This window comes from Pleurodeles waltl, chromosome 1_1 (assembly GCF_031143425.1).
Source record: "Pleurodeles waltl isolate 20211129_DDA chromosome 1_1, aPleWal1.hap1.20221129, whole genome shotgun sequence".
Classification (NCBI taxonomy): Eukaryota; Metazoa; Chordata; class Amphibia; order Caudata; family Salamandridae; genus Pleurodeles; species Pleurodeles waltl.
The window spans coordinates 20147003-20161998 of record NC_090436.1 but is presented as its reverse complement, the minus strand read 5'-3'; the positions used below and the strand labels follow the sequence as shown (position 1 = coordinate 20161998).

At 44.5% G+C, this 14996-nt stretch overlaps 2 protein-coding genes across 2 annotated transcripts in view; one reads left to right on the top strand and one right to left on the bottom strand.

Moving 5' to 3' along the window:
• The window catches only part of LOC138255404 (dedicator of cytokinesis protein 2-like), a 1984107-nt gene that overhangs the window by 876204 nt on the left and 1092907 nt on the right, over window positions 1-14996 (top strand). The window lies entirely within an intron of this gene.
• Window positions 10340-14996, bottom strand: part of LOC138255558 (INSYN2B protein-like) — a 385142-nt gene continuing 380485 nt past the window's right edge. The window contains exon 4 of the mRNA XM_069205840.1: window positions 10340-10748. Coding sequence (XP_069061941.1) covers window positions 10562-10748 — 187 coding nt within the window. The 3' untranslated portion in view covers window positions 10340-10561. The remainder of the gene's footprint in view (window positions 10749-14996) is intronic.

Here is a 14996-nt window from a genome sequence, read left to right as displayed (position 1 = left end):
TCTCTGTAACACATCTACCTTTTAAAGCCTCAACCCTTCAGCAGCAGCTCTGTATTTTAATACCCTGTGGTCTCAATGTCTGCTCGTGTTATTTTCAGCATTTCTACTTTTCAAACTTCAAGGCTCAATGCTTTGTACTTTTCTCTTCAGCATCTCTGCTTTGTAAAACCTTAAGATCTCAATATCCCCCTTTTCTCTCTAGTATTAATGCCTTGCAAAACCTCAGTGGTTCAATAACTCCTCTTTGCCTCAGTTTCTCACTCTGTCTGCCTTTTTAAAGCCCAATTTTTGAATATTTCCCCCTTTCTCTGCATCATCACTGTTTTTAAAGGCCAAAGGCCTCAGTGATTGTTCCTTCTCTCAGTAGCATCTTTGATTTTTAAACATCAAGTTCTCAATATCCTTTCCTTACCTCTTCCAATTTATCCCCTTTATACCTCAGGTTTACAATACCCCTTCCCTTTTGTTATCTCTGCTTTTTTGTACAGCATATCAGAATTTTAAAGCCCCAAGTTCTAAATATGCCTAACTATTTTTAATCACATTGCTGAATTTCTTAGATTGAGGAATTCTGGGCCCGAATTAGTGTTTGGCAGAGGGCGTTACTCCATCACAAACGTGACGGATGTCCCGTCCGCCGTATTTCGATCCCATTATATCCTATGAAGATGGTAATATGACGGACGGGATATTCGTCACATTTGTGACGGAGTATTCGATCCGCCCAGATCTAAATCAGGCCGAAGTCTCAGAACGGTAATCAGCCCCTTCCCAGCCTCGCCCCATCCTCATAATTTATTATCCATTGATCATGTTTCCTTTTCATCGTCTCTCTGTTTCCTTCTTTTCTTAACATTAGCTCTGCCTTTTTAATCTAAGTCTCCCAGTATCTTATTTTTACAAGCTTGACTGCCTCATAGGCTTTTTCGTGCGACTGTCAATCTCTCCCATTCCTGCCTACCTTGCTGTCTCGTTCTTCTTTCTAATGACTCCTTAATGTATGTACGCGTATAGTATTTCTATAGCGTGAAGTTTGCCGAAAGGCACCAAAGGATGTACATGGTCAAAGGCAGACGTAAATGAGTGAGAAGCGATGGTGCTGGCTCCGGATGGTTACTCCACTGTGATTTAGGTTCTGATTTAGAGTTTGGGAGACGGATTATTCTGTCACAAATGTGATGGATACCCATCTGCCATATTGCGATTCTCATAGGATATAATGGGAATGTAATACGGTGGACAGGATGTTCGTCACATTGTGATGGAGTAACTCCATCCACAAAACTCTAAATCAGGCCTTTAGTGTCCTTTAAGAGGTGTGTTTTCAACTCTTTCCTAAATTGGAACAGTCCTGATGGATACAGGGATGTTGTTTCAGATCCGAGGGCATAAACGGAAAAGGCCTGCTGCCCTGTTCTTCTGTTTCACACTCTTTCGTCTTCGGTTTGATGACGTCCTGGCTGTGGCGAGAACCCCTAGAGATGGTGGGCTTGTCTGCAGGATAAGTGGGGTGCTGGCTGCGATGGCTTTGCAAATGATGCAGGTAGTGAAAGATGCTCCAGGCTGACAAGGGGACCCATCAGTGTTCCCTCGGATCGGGGTGCTGTGATCCTATTTCCTCAGTCCCTGTACGAGATGTGCTGCAGCTGAAGCCTCAAAGGGGGAAGAAAGAGTTTGTCTTTAGAAGAGAGAGCTGGTATCAGGCTGCCTCTATTTTTTTAGACAAGGTGTTCCTTGAGGGTGAGGTTTGTATCCAGGGTGAATGCCAAGTGACTTGTACTGTTTCGGGTTTGTCATTCTTAGCAATAAGAGGAATTCTGTCTTGGTTGGGCTGAACTTCAGGTAGGCACTGGGTGATATGCCAGCTGTGTTTGTGGCACTGCATGTCTGAAGCTGAGGATGTCTCTTTCGATGTCTGGTTGGATGTCTGAAGCAATGAATATCTCCTTTCTCATGCTGCGTTGTCTGTTTTCCAGATGTTCTTGTCCGTGTGTTTGCTTCATAGTTCTTGCCACTCTCTGTATCAGAAGTCCTCTCTACCTTGCACTCCTCTGTGTTTAACATCAGCCTGTCTCTTTTGTTTGCTCTGCTTCACTGAGAGTGTCACTGAGTTTCCTTCTTTCCAGTTTTCATCCGTCTCTTTGCCTTACCTTCTCAGGCCTGGAAAGGCATCAGTTGTACCCTGACCTGCTTGCCGTACAACGAGCATGATCATTTCATGAGGACTGCCGGAGTAAAGGAGAGTTTAGACTCCTTGACCATACGGTTTGTGGCCTCTCTGCAGAGACTGTCAAAGCCAGAATCACATATTGTGTTACTGCTCCTGTGTGAGTTTGTAAACTTGCCTCCGGGGAGGAGTCTAGCATTTACACGTGAAGCTGTGTTTATTATTGGAACCCACATCACTAGTGATACTGCATGCATCATAAAAACAAAAAGCTGACACCCGTCGTGAATGCCCTTCAGAGCAACCTGCAATATTATAGCTTCTGGGGTGCATCAGCATATATGTTGTTCGCTGTCCTCAAGTGGGGCTGCGCCCCAATAATTCTTGAGCTGCTGCACCTGTGAGACACAGAGCCATTAAAAGCCAGTCCCCAGTTCTGAGGATATCAGCTGTCTTCTGTCTGATAAAGGGGTCGCTCTTGTCTTCTCTGAGCCCCCTACGGCCGAATACATCAGGTTTATGTTTTGTGCTCCTTGCTTTCTGATCACCCTGTAACTGTGCTTGTGACGCTGAAAAACAGCAGCATGACATCATTGCTTCTTCCCCAGGTGACACTGGTGCACTGCTCCTGGGGAAGAAACTACCAAAGCAGCAGCCATTTCTCTTTGGTAGCCATAGAAGAAATACTATGCTTTCACTAATCGGTGCAAAACACCAAGGGCCACATGCACTAAAGTTTGAAATTGCGAGTTCCTAATTTCGATTTCATGAATCGCATTTAAGAAATCACAACTTAAAATGTATGAAACTCATTTGAGTTTCTTTTACGATTCCCAGGGGGTCGCAAATACACCTACCTCATGAATACAAATGAGGTAGGTCGCAATTTGCGGACCATTGGGAATCGCAAAAATCATTGGGATGGTGGCCTGCTGGGGTCATCAGACCACCATGTCTGTGGTTGCTTTTAAATAAAACAGTCTTTTTATTTTTTTTAAATGCAGCCCCTTTTTCTTAAAGGAAAACATGATGTGTTTAAAAAGGAAAAAATAAACGTTTAACATTTTTTAAGAGTAGGCAGGGGCCCGTGGGTCCACTGCCTGCTCTTAAAAATATTTTCCCAACCATTGTCAAAGGGGAAAGGGTCCCTTGGGGTTACAACTAACTTTCTATTGGAAGTATTCTGCAAATTGTTTGCGACCGCATTTAGGTTGCAAAACATTCGTACATACCTTTCCAATTAGGAAGGGATACCCTCAGTACGCCAACTCCTAACACGGAATCGCAAAATCTAAATTGTGATTCAGTAACAAGTTATTGAATCGCAATTTGGGCTTTGTACATCCCAAATCGCATTTTTCCTGTCGCAAACAGCTTGATTCTGCGCATCGGGCCATTTGCAACAGAAAAATGGTGCGTTTATGAGGCCCTAAGATGCTGGTCACTCTATTGCATCCTGCGGACCGCGTGTCCAGCCGCCCCTCTAGTGCCGCTTGTATCAAGACCTGGAAGAGCGGTCCCTCAGCCGCAGAGGCATAGCAGAACTTGTCTCCCTGTGCTCTCCTCCTGCCCAGGTTTAGTCTGAGCACTAGAGCAGAACAGACAAAGCCCATCCTTTCTAGCTGACAACTGTGAGGGGAATGTTGATGAAAGAAGCCAAAAAGAAAATTTTAACTGGTGTAAAGACCTTCGGAAGATGCATATCACGTTTTTCATTTTAATTGGCGGTATTGGACATCTTCAGGAGGTTGTGAGTCTCATGTGGCTGTTGTACAAGGAATAAAATATACATGAACTAGATTTAAATGAAACGTGGTAATAAGGTGCTATGGGAAATGGAGTTTAGGGTGATGAATTTGAAAAAGTCAGACTTATATTGCCCTTTTATTAACGTGCAATTGCATATGTGCTATTAGGCCATGATGTGCATAATATGTACAACTGGAGATATTGGTTGTTTTTATTAAAGTTTAAAATGAACATCAAAAGTACAAAGCATATCGCTTAGGGCCACATGTACAAAAGGATTTAGCGGTCGCAAATGGCGAATTCGGCCATTTGCGACCGCTAAATGGACTTCTGCCATGTACCAACCCTATTTTGCAAGTGAGTAACCTATTACCGACTCACAAAATAGGGTTAGCAAATCAGTATGAGGAAGGGGTGAGTAAAGGGCGTTCCTTCCTAGTAACAACACGCAGGGCCATGAATGTTCTGTCACTAAAATGATGTCACAAATGGTGAGCAATTCGCAAATGTGAAGGGGTCCTCAAGGGTCCCCATTTTGTGAATGGGAGCGGGAACATTTTTTCAGAGCAGGCAGTGGTCCCAGGGACAACTGCCTACCCTTAAAAAATGAAAACAAAACTTTTCATTTTTTTGTTTGAAATACATCCTGTTTTCAAATACAACGGGCTGCATTAAAATAAAACTGCTTTATTTCAAAAGCAAGCAGGTGGTGGTTTGCTGACCCCAGCAGGCCACCATCCCAGTGAGGAGGCCAGCCGTTCCCAACGGGTCGCAAATTTCAACCTGTCTCATGAATATTAATGAGGCAGGTCCCTTGCGACCCATTTGGGAATCGCAGTGTCTCAGACACTATTGAACATCGCATTTTGCGACTTACTAATTGCAAGTCGCAAAAAGTTGAATTTGGGAAGTTGCACATCCATTCAGTAGTGCGTGTGGCCTTTAATCTAGCTTTTGTAGACCTGCACTGCTTTTCCCAAACCCACTTGTATCCTCAACTCTTACTGTTGTGGCAGTGTTCTCTTTTCTAAAAGCATTCTTGTCCTCCTGGGTTACGCCATCTTTCCTCCCCCTCGACCACCCCCAGCCTCAACTTTTGTCCTCATCCACTGAAGGTGCTGTCTCTCGTTCGTTCCATTGGTGCACTCTTCCCCTCTGTTCCACTGGTAGGAGTTCCAGAGAAGCCTGGCGGACACAGAGCATGGTGAGAGGCAGAGTAGCCAACTAATCTCAGAACTACCACAGAGACAACTATCAAGAAAGCAAACTTGGAGAAACTCCAATCCAAGATGTCTGCCTTGATGGTCAGAACCTAGGAGTTCCAGTGAATGTTTGCTTTATTTTCCGAATCTTAGAAGATACCTGATAACTGTGCACATGTCTGTCCTACCTCTATATCTCAGCATCCTCCAGGACGCATCATTATCGCCCCATTTCCCGGGAACCGTAAGAGTCTTACAATTACTAACGTTTGAATAAAAATGTTCACAGCTCTTTCTAAAATTTTACTTCCTGCAGGATGGACCTCAACTGTCCAGGCAACTGATTCCACATACTGGATGCCTTAACCGTGAAGAGGAGCCTCCTCTGTGCTATTTTTTAAACCAGGGAATCACGATTAAGCCAGCATTATACTAGAGCGCCAGGACCTCCCTGGTCGGTATACCTTACACGGGCCCTTTGTTGTGAAGAGATTGATGTGTCAACGTCAATGGCTTATACGTTATGCGTTGTCGAACTGGTGGCCAGTGCAGTCTCCCCTGTAATGAAGCTACCAATGTAAACTTAGGTATTTTATAAAGTAAGTGGACCACATGTTCTGCTTAACTTGTAATTGCTCGATCAGATATTCAGGAAGACCCAAGTACAGAACGTTGGCGTAATCCAGCCTGGAACGAATCAATGGAGTATTCTTTACCAATGGGCCCAGATCTCTAAGTAATAGACCAACTCACTAATGGCCATCTCAGAAAATCCAGTGGCCACCTGCTAAAGACCCCTAGTTCAGGCTACTTAAAAGAGGGGGTCTCATTTCCACCTATCTGTCAACTAAGGCCTGGAGCATTAGCCCCTCTTCATTAATCTTCTCATAAATGAGACCCACTTCAGAAGTTAGCTGAAACTTTGGTATTTTAATGTGGTTTAATCACCTCTGTGCCGCCCAGACTTGGAGGAGTTAAGCGCTGGGATGCCCTTTAGGGCGGCTATACAAATTTGGTCGTTCATTCATTCATTGTGTGTTCTTTCAAGGCCTCCTGCTCTCTCTTGATTTTGCTCTTCTTTTTCCACTGCCCGTCTGTCGTCCTTTTTGTCATCTTTCATCTTTAGGGTATCTTTTCCTGCTGTTTTATCCTCTTCGTGCACTTGATCTCCTTCACCAGATTTCCACTTTCTTCTCTAATGTTTTTTTCTGTTATTTCTCATTCCGTGCTACCGTATTTCTAATCCTCTTCTGTGTGGCTGACATTCTGTTTTAAGTCAGATAATGGTTTTATACTGAAATCCATTTGTAATCTGAAGGTTTCAGGTTCAAATACAGTTTACCCTAGAAGGAACCACCGTAGGTCCCGTAGGATAGGACCCTTGCCATATTATCAGGATATCCACATAAAATACATTTACATACAATTAATCTAAATGAGCCTCAGTTACATTTTCCCTGGCCATCCTTTATCTCTGGTTCCTCTGGAGACCACTTCACCTTACAAGCTTAATGAAAGGAGTAACATTGTGTTAGGACAAAAGTTGAAATGTAATGTTTGCCAATGAAACCAGACAATCTTTAAGTGTAAACTGATTGTTATTCCTATAATGTTGGAAATGTTGAAAATATGTGTTGTCTGGCACAAAAAAATCAAACATCGACTTTACATTAATAAACGAAACCGCATTGCTGCTGGTTTCAGCATATAGGATCCAACAACGCACAGAGAGCGATCACTTTCCACAACTTATTAAGATCCGTAATGAATGGAATCGGCTCCCCACAAAGTCAAGAGTCGCAAAGAAGAAAAGCCATGGTTCAACAGGACGTTGCGCAATCAGAAAAATCAAGTCTCTAGAGAATCAAAAAAAGTCCTAAAGGACGTACACTGGGGGAGGAAATCTGATGACACAAGGCTTTCTGAATTAAGAGCCAAATGTAAGAAAAACTGCTGGATGGCAAAACAGAGTTATCATGAGGATCTGTGGACCAAGCTGCTTATGTCCAACAAACAGAAAAATAACAAAAAGTTCTGGGAACTAATAAACAGACTAAATAAGGGACAAAATCGACACACGAATACAGGTGTCAATGCAGCCACATGGGAAGCACACGTACAGACAATGTTCTCACTCCCAGAGCACCATGTGAAGGAGGAGGCCACACAGATAGCCAATGACTTAAGCAAGATTAATTTTGGCTTCAGAGTGACAACGCAAACAGACTTCACTCTAAACGGAAACGAAGGAAAGCATGCACTAATGACCATTGACATAGAAATGCTGATAAGCCTTATTAGGAAACTAAAAATGGAAGGGGCAGCTGGTCAGAACGGTATTCCAAACGCATTGTTTAGAGGAGACCCTTCATTCTGGGCGTATTATTTGGCGCTGCTTTTTAACGATCTCCGAGGCACTACGGGTCTCCCAGATGCATGGAAAGGCAGCATTATTCACCCTATATACAAAGCAGGTAAGCCCGCAAATCCTTCAAACTACAGGCTAATAGCATTGATAGACGTGAAAGCAAAACTCTACGCATCCTGCCTACTGCAACAACTATCAGAATGGATTCATGACAAACAGTTAATTTCACAATGCCAGAAAGGTTTCAGAGCTGGTATGGGTGCTTCCACCAAACTGGCAACCTTGGCCCTGCTGGGAAACAAAGCGAGGCTTAGGAAAAAAAGGCTAATAGCGTGCTTTATTGATCTAAAGGCACCTTTTGATTGCGTACCAAGAACCCGCCTATGGGAGAAACTGAAAGGGTGGGGCTTACTATGCAGCCTTTTGGCGCTATGATGGACTTGTACACAGGTACTTGGGCACAAGCAAAAATTGGAGAGGGCAGCCACCTCCCTAACAGAACATTAACAGCAAAAGGACTCAAACAAGGGTGTGTATTGGCTCCCACGCTGTTTAACTTATATCTTGCAGACCTAGCCGAGGCTCTAGCTCCCGTAAATAGGCACCCGCCAGTCTTGGCCAAGAAAGGAATTGCATGGCTACAGTACGCAGACGACATAGTTCTACTCAGCCAAACAACTGTTGGGCTACAGCATATCATCGATGCATTTTATACATACATAACAATGCAAGGCCTAGAATTCAATTTGAGTAAAACTAAGGTTGTCGGCCTAGTTGACAGGAAGTTTAAATCTGCTTCATGGTTCATAAACGGATCCCGGGTGGAGGTTGCACCCACATATAAGTTCTTGGGATTCACTATGGACCGCCTCCTGACTTTCAAGCCGCAGCTTGCTGTCGCTCAAGCAAAAGCCCTCTCACTGACCTATGGTTTTAAAGTTCTAAAACAAAAACTGAGCTGCCCTTCATACTCCCACCTGCTTTCTGGCATGGCAGCGCGGCTAATGCCCACCATCACTTATGGTGCCGAAATCATGCTGGGGAAGGAGGCAGTTTTTTTCGATCAAGTCCAGACGAAGTCCTACAAAACAGTTTTTCGGATACCAAGACCAGCATCTCTAGCTCAGCTTCGTTTAGAATTGGGTCTGAAAAACTATGAATTTCAGAGTAGATATGCCTTCATTAAACCATGCTGGAGGTTGCGTGCAGCTGAGACTGGAACTCTAAACAACCTATGTTGGACGGAAATTGAGGAGCAACAGCGACACAATGATAAAAGCACCTGGGGTCATCACTTAAATAACTGCATTAAAGTACTAGGTTTGCTAGAAGCCTGGGACTGGAACCCGGACTAAAAGGAGTTTTTCAGAAGGCAAACGCTATCACTAAGAAGAAGTCTTTAAATTCTGATAAACAAAAACTGGCAAGCAGACAGCACGCCTGGAATATAATAACATCATAGAAAACTTTACAGGCACAGGAATACCTAGCAGCAACCTTCAACCAGTCGCTGAAACATCGGTTCATGCTTTTCCGCTTTGGGTTGATGGACACAAAGGATATGGCCCCCTCATGGAGACAGCAGGATCTGACACATTCCTGTCGACTGTGTGGGTACAGACAAGAGTCATTAGAACACATTTTTGGTGTGTGCCCAGCTGTGCTAGGCCACAGGAAATTATATCTGAAAAACCTTTTTAAGACACTGAACATACGCTCATGCAGACCGGCCATTATAAGCTGGCTTAGCGGACTTTCAATCCCGTTTTCTTGTCGAGGGACCAAATTCATGGTACAGGCTCAGAAAGAATTAGTGAATAAAGTTGAAGCCAAGTGTGCAAGGGCCATCATTTTATGATTAGTAAAGCTCCGAAAGTTTAGTTCCAGCCAGGAAACAGCCCTAGGTAACACTTACGATTTTCACTTAGCTTCACTCATCTACTATTATAGTGTTCGTAAGGGAGCAAGAAAGTCCTAAAGTTAAGTTCAAGACCAAGGTTGGAATTAGTGGAGAACATTTTTAGCTATGCACAACTCTTTACCACGATATGTTTTACTTTCAAATAAGCTTTAATGTTTTTATTAACATAATGAGTAGGCAAAGTATTTATATTATTATGTATTTTGGAATTGCGATGGTTTTAATTAACCGTGTCAATAAACTTAAACTTGAATCTTGAAACTTGTGTTGTCTGATCAAACAGATAATCCATAAAAGTGATTTATGAAAAAGATACATTGTGTTGGGCAAGCGCTACACCACTTGTCAAGCGCTAAAGACAATGTAGTGTTACACAAGCGCCCTATTACTTGCATTGATGACAAGCAGCTAACGGCCTAATTTAGATCTGCCACATTTGTGATGGAGTATGCTGTTTGCCAACCTCTACAGTATATCCGGCCCTTAGAAAGTTCTTGCTTGGTATTTCCTCCTGCTTTGAGATTATTCCTTCTCTCCTGTTTTCTTTTGTGTTGTTGTGACCTGAATTACCTCAAGACACATCGTGGAAGCGACCGCAAAGAAAAGGCGTACTTCACAAACCATTTGTGTTCAGTCTGTGTGTGGCATTTACTTACTAGAAGATCTGTGATTCAGACAATAAGAGATCTGCCAGAGATCACACATTTTGCTGAAGTGGGTAGGTAGGATTTAAACCCAGTTCTTCTACTGCTGAAGTCCACAACTAAAGGAGAGACCCTCCCCCCTTGTTGGACTTTCCCTCGATCACACGGTGGGCGTATGTAAGCTTCGCTAAATTAGTACTCAATCTCTCTTTTCACCACCATGCCAAAAATGTTATAGCTTTTTGTTTACAATTCACTCCACTCTTTTTTTAATTTTGCTTTTATTTTAAATAGAAGTTATTGAAAAATATAAAAAGTGATGCCCTTTCTCCCATTCCCTTCCCCACCCATTCCAGTATTAAACTCTGGAGTCTTAATATGTCTCTATATGGTGATATGTCCCAGAGCTGAAATGCCTTCTGTAAAGTTGCAAGAAAAAGCTGCAAGAGTCAGACAGTGTCCCTCCAACCACAATGATGATGAAGGCTGTGACCTCTGCGTGACCTCTAGTCACAAGAACCAAAAGCACTTCCTCTTTGACCGTTTGGACTCCAGCTTGGGGGGCTGCTTTGGTGCAGGTGAGGGCTCTTGTTGGCTTGGCGTGGGGGGCTGTGGCGCCGTCTGCGGGGGTTCATCGTCGAGGGAGCTGAGGACCCGCTGGAAGCGCCCCTCCTGCTGGCGGAAGTCATGCTCTACGCTGCAGCGGGAAGAGAAAGAGAGAAAGGACAAGGTGATGAGGTGTTGATGGGGCAACCATGGCAATATGGCAGTGGTGCATTCTGCAGTGGGCTAAGCATAGGGTGTCCAGAATTTGACTCCCACAAACAGGGGCGTTTCACAAAAATAAAAGAAGGACTACGATTTTATATCAACCAAGCGGCACAGAATGTCAGCCCTCATCGACCTGGAATCACAGAAGAGGCAAATAGAAAATAAATAAAATACAATTTGTTAAACCCAGTTGGATACATTTTAATTAAACTGCTTTCTTGTAATAGCTGCTACGTAGTCCTGCTTTCTAACACACAAAAGCAAGCCTCCCTCTTTTTTCAGGTGACTCTTCAAAAATCGGGACACAAGCCAAATTTGCTAAAACTTCCGACAGCCGTTATCGCGGAGGAGGCTCGCCCCATTGCCTCAGTAGCATAAAAACCTGGAAAATAAAATGATAACTAAGCACTTTTATTATCATTTTATTTATCATGACCTGAGCCGGGCCGAGTTCCGAGAGCAGGGCAAAGGCAAGAATGGAGGGCACTTGCAGTGGTGGGCACTGCAAGTGCGCATGACGGTTTGGTCGGCTGTCTTAAGACAAGGAAACTGTCATGCGCACTTAGATGTCCACAGGCTATTGCTGTTTCCAGTCCCTCTGGGAGCATAAGAGCAGGCCTCTCCGCCCAATCCCAGTGCTGCTCTCATGCTGGGTAATAGTATTACCAAAACGAGAGCAGCGTCTGGATTGGAGCAGACGAGTTTGCGAGTCTGTGATCAGAAGAGCACTGAGGCGGCAGGTGAGTTTTATTTTACATTTATTTCATATTGTCCCCCACTCTGCCCACCACTTTGGCCTCCCGACAGCCACCACTGCTGCCGGGAGAGCTGATGTAAAACCAGGGACTGTCCCGGCAAATCCGGGATGCCTGGTCACCCTAGCTAAGCATCATAGCATCTCAAAGCGGAGATTTTCATTTAAGATAAAAGATTAACAAAATCACAAACTTAAAGCCATAGTCGGTCTGTATGGAAGTGAGTAACAGCAGACAGAGGTCAGAGGATTTCAACCACACACAGGCTGTCTCTCCAGCCTCACAGGAACAGGAGTACACTGTTACAAGATCTAACCATCATTCATAAAATAGAAACAAAAGTACATAGTTTTCAGGTATTTTAATTCTCTCTGGCATAGTTTAACTTCAGGAAATTATATCATGCGACCTTTGACCTCAGTAGATTCACACAAAACTTCCTTTTTCTGGAAAATGTTAGTTTGACCTAAAAATATGTTTGAAGGTTCATGAGGGAACTTAAACTGAAGAAGTTTTTAGGATAACTCCTGATAATGTTAGACTTGAGGTTTCCCTCTGCTAGACTCAGGAAAGTTTCAACACTGATCTCTTTTTCTAAGGTGAATCAACCGCTTCAGGGCAGCAGGAAGTTGATAGAATTGCAACAAGATAGGTGGTGATGTCTGGAGTAGGAAAATATGGTTTATGATTTTATGATTCCAATACTACAAAACGAACTGTGCCTCGCAGATGGCTTCTCGTTACTTTCAGTACATAGCGGCGTCCTTATGATATTTCAGCCATGTCAATGAGGCCACGCAAAGCCACTTTGGCCCCGATCTATGAAAAAGTGGCGCATCATCTCTTATGCACCACTTTTTCTGCGCCCCCCGGCACCTAACGACACCATGGTTACACCGTATTTAACATATGGCGCACCATGGCGGTAGTTAGAAAAATAGCGTCAACATTTTTTACGCTATTGTGGTGCTTTGCAACACTAAATGGGTACGCCATTTTAACGCCTGCTTTGAGTAATTACTAAAACAAATGGTGAAATTAAATCTGTTAAATTTCACTGTGCCATTTTCTCGGGCCTCCTAGTGCTGGAATGACCCCCTTGCATACATTATGCCTGGCACAGGCATAATGTAGCACAAGGGGTTACAAAGTGGCTCAATGCATGCATTGCACCACTTTGTAAACATGGTGCGGGGAAAATGCCACCTTAATGCCACAAATTCATTTTAAAAATGACGCAAATGTGGTGCAAGGTGGCCCAAGGGGCTTCTTAAATATTGCTGTTTGTGTGGCTTTGAAAGGCCTCATAGATATGGAGTAAAGAATGCCAGAGCAAAACTCTGCGTTACCGTACTCTGCACCGGGGAGGCGTTCCATGGGCATTGGGGTGGATGTTCCCACGCAACACCCACTGATTTTGATGCTGCCCCAGATTTACTTAATCATATAAACCTGGGGATGAGACAAAACCTTACGCCTTCCCAGAGCAGGTGCAACTAGGAGTATTATTTTTATTTCTCCTTGTTTTTTCCACTTTCCATGCGTGCTGCACTCTGCATCACACACAGAAAGAGGAAAACACCTCTCAGAATTGTTTTTGTGCAGGAACGTGCCCCCTCCTCACAAAATCAATCCTGCATGAACCCTGGCATCCTTTCAGCATGGTGCAAAGGTGGCTGCATTGGTGCTAGGCAGTCAGTTGTGCACCAGCGCAGGGGGAAGGACAGGAATGCACCATACTGCATAAACACCATGCATTCCTGCCCTTTCACACTGGTGCACACAATATCGGAAGAATATAAATTAAATATCTTTGGCTCTGCAGACTGGACTAAATGAGAGAACATTTCTGTCCCACTTACCAACAATGGCCCTTGGCTCCGGAGCTCCCCAACGCTGAGGAATCTTGCAAGACAACATGGACATAAGAACTGGCCCCTTGTCCATCCCTTCTGCGAAGGGGAGTGTCAAGAGCAGTCCATCAAGCTAGTGGGCCCTTGATGGTGGCTCCTGCCTCTTCACTAGTGAAATGAGTCATTGTAAATTCACTGCCTTCATTAAGATAAGTTAGTTATAACCACAAGGAGAGAAGGGATCTTCCGGCAACGGGCACAGATAGCCCCCCCTCCTTCTAAAGGAAAACACAGTGATGACGTCTACAGAACATTGTGCGTAGAACATGTAATGGATGAGGATGACACAGGGCCGATGAACTAAGACACAGTGGGCCATATTTATGGAGAATTGGCACAGGGCGAGCCTGCAAGTCTTCTAGCTGAGCCGCCCTATGCCAATGTGAAAGGGCAGGAAAGGAACAGATTTATGCAATACGGTGCATTCCTGTCCTTTCCCCCTGCGCTGGCACACAGCTGGCTGCCTAGTGCCAAGGCAGACACCCTTGCACGAGGGTGCAAGGGCGTCTGCGTTACATGCAGGGTTGTTTTTGTGCAGGAAGGGGCACACAGCCACCTGTGAGTTACCACCTGTTCACCACAGGTACCACTATCCAAAAGGAGCAGGTCCTAGACCCGCTTCTCCCCCCCCCGTGCCGCCTCGTCACGCTTGCTCTGGTCTTCTCCTTGCTTTTTCCTCATTTTTCCGTGCTTTTACCCCTGTTTTTTGTGTGCCCTCTCCTTGCTTTTCCCTCGTTTTCATTGTTTTCTCCAGGACCTGCAAGCGCCTGGATACCTGTCGGGTGATCAGCCGCGCTTTACAAGTCCTGATTGACTCATTGTACCACTGGCCACAACACAAAAGCCATGAGGCCACCTGGGTTCCTCATTCTCAGTGCTTGATGAAGTATTTCTAGTGCGTTGTGTCTCCGGACCCCTGGCCCTGTGGGAAGTGGAGACAAGAAGATAACAGAGTGGATCAAGTTAAGAGCCACACTGATGGCAACTGAGCCCAAAGGCACTAGCACATTCAGTGACTCGCACTACTGCCATGGTGGTGACCCCAGCCGCAGGGTTAACAGGAGGCATAACCTGCACTTCCTTTGTCTAAACATACTCCAGATATTGATGCTGATCAATAAAAAGTCAAATAAATGGCATTTGATGTCCTGCCTTCAGATTTAATTCATTCTAATTCTATCGATTAATGCTCCTTCCATGGCTCTGATGTCATTGCTGGGCTACAATGTTTTTTTGGGTGGGGCAAGCTGCTGCTGGGCAATCAGGACTTTCAAAAAGCGCTCCGAGTAGATTCAGTTGCCTCAAGGTGCTTATATGAATGGCGAGTGGAATTCAAGCACGTGAAATGTGACTTCATTAGGCTACCCCAAGGCCAGGGCAAGACTTGTGGCTGTCCAGGGCAGAGTGCATTGTGCCACTGTCCTTTGAGGCAATATGGTCACATTTGGTGCTTTTTTGGGGTCATGGGGTGCTCTCTGTTTGTGAGCCCAGGGTCGGTGCTTCAAT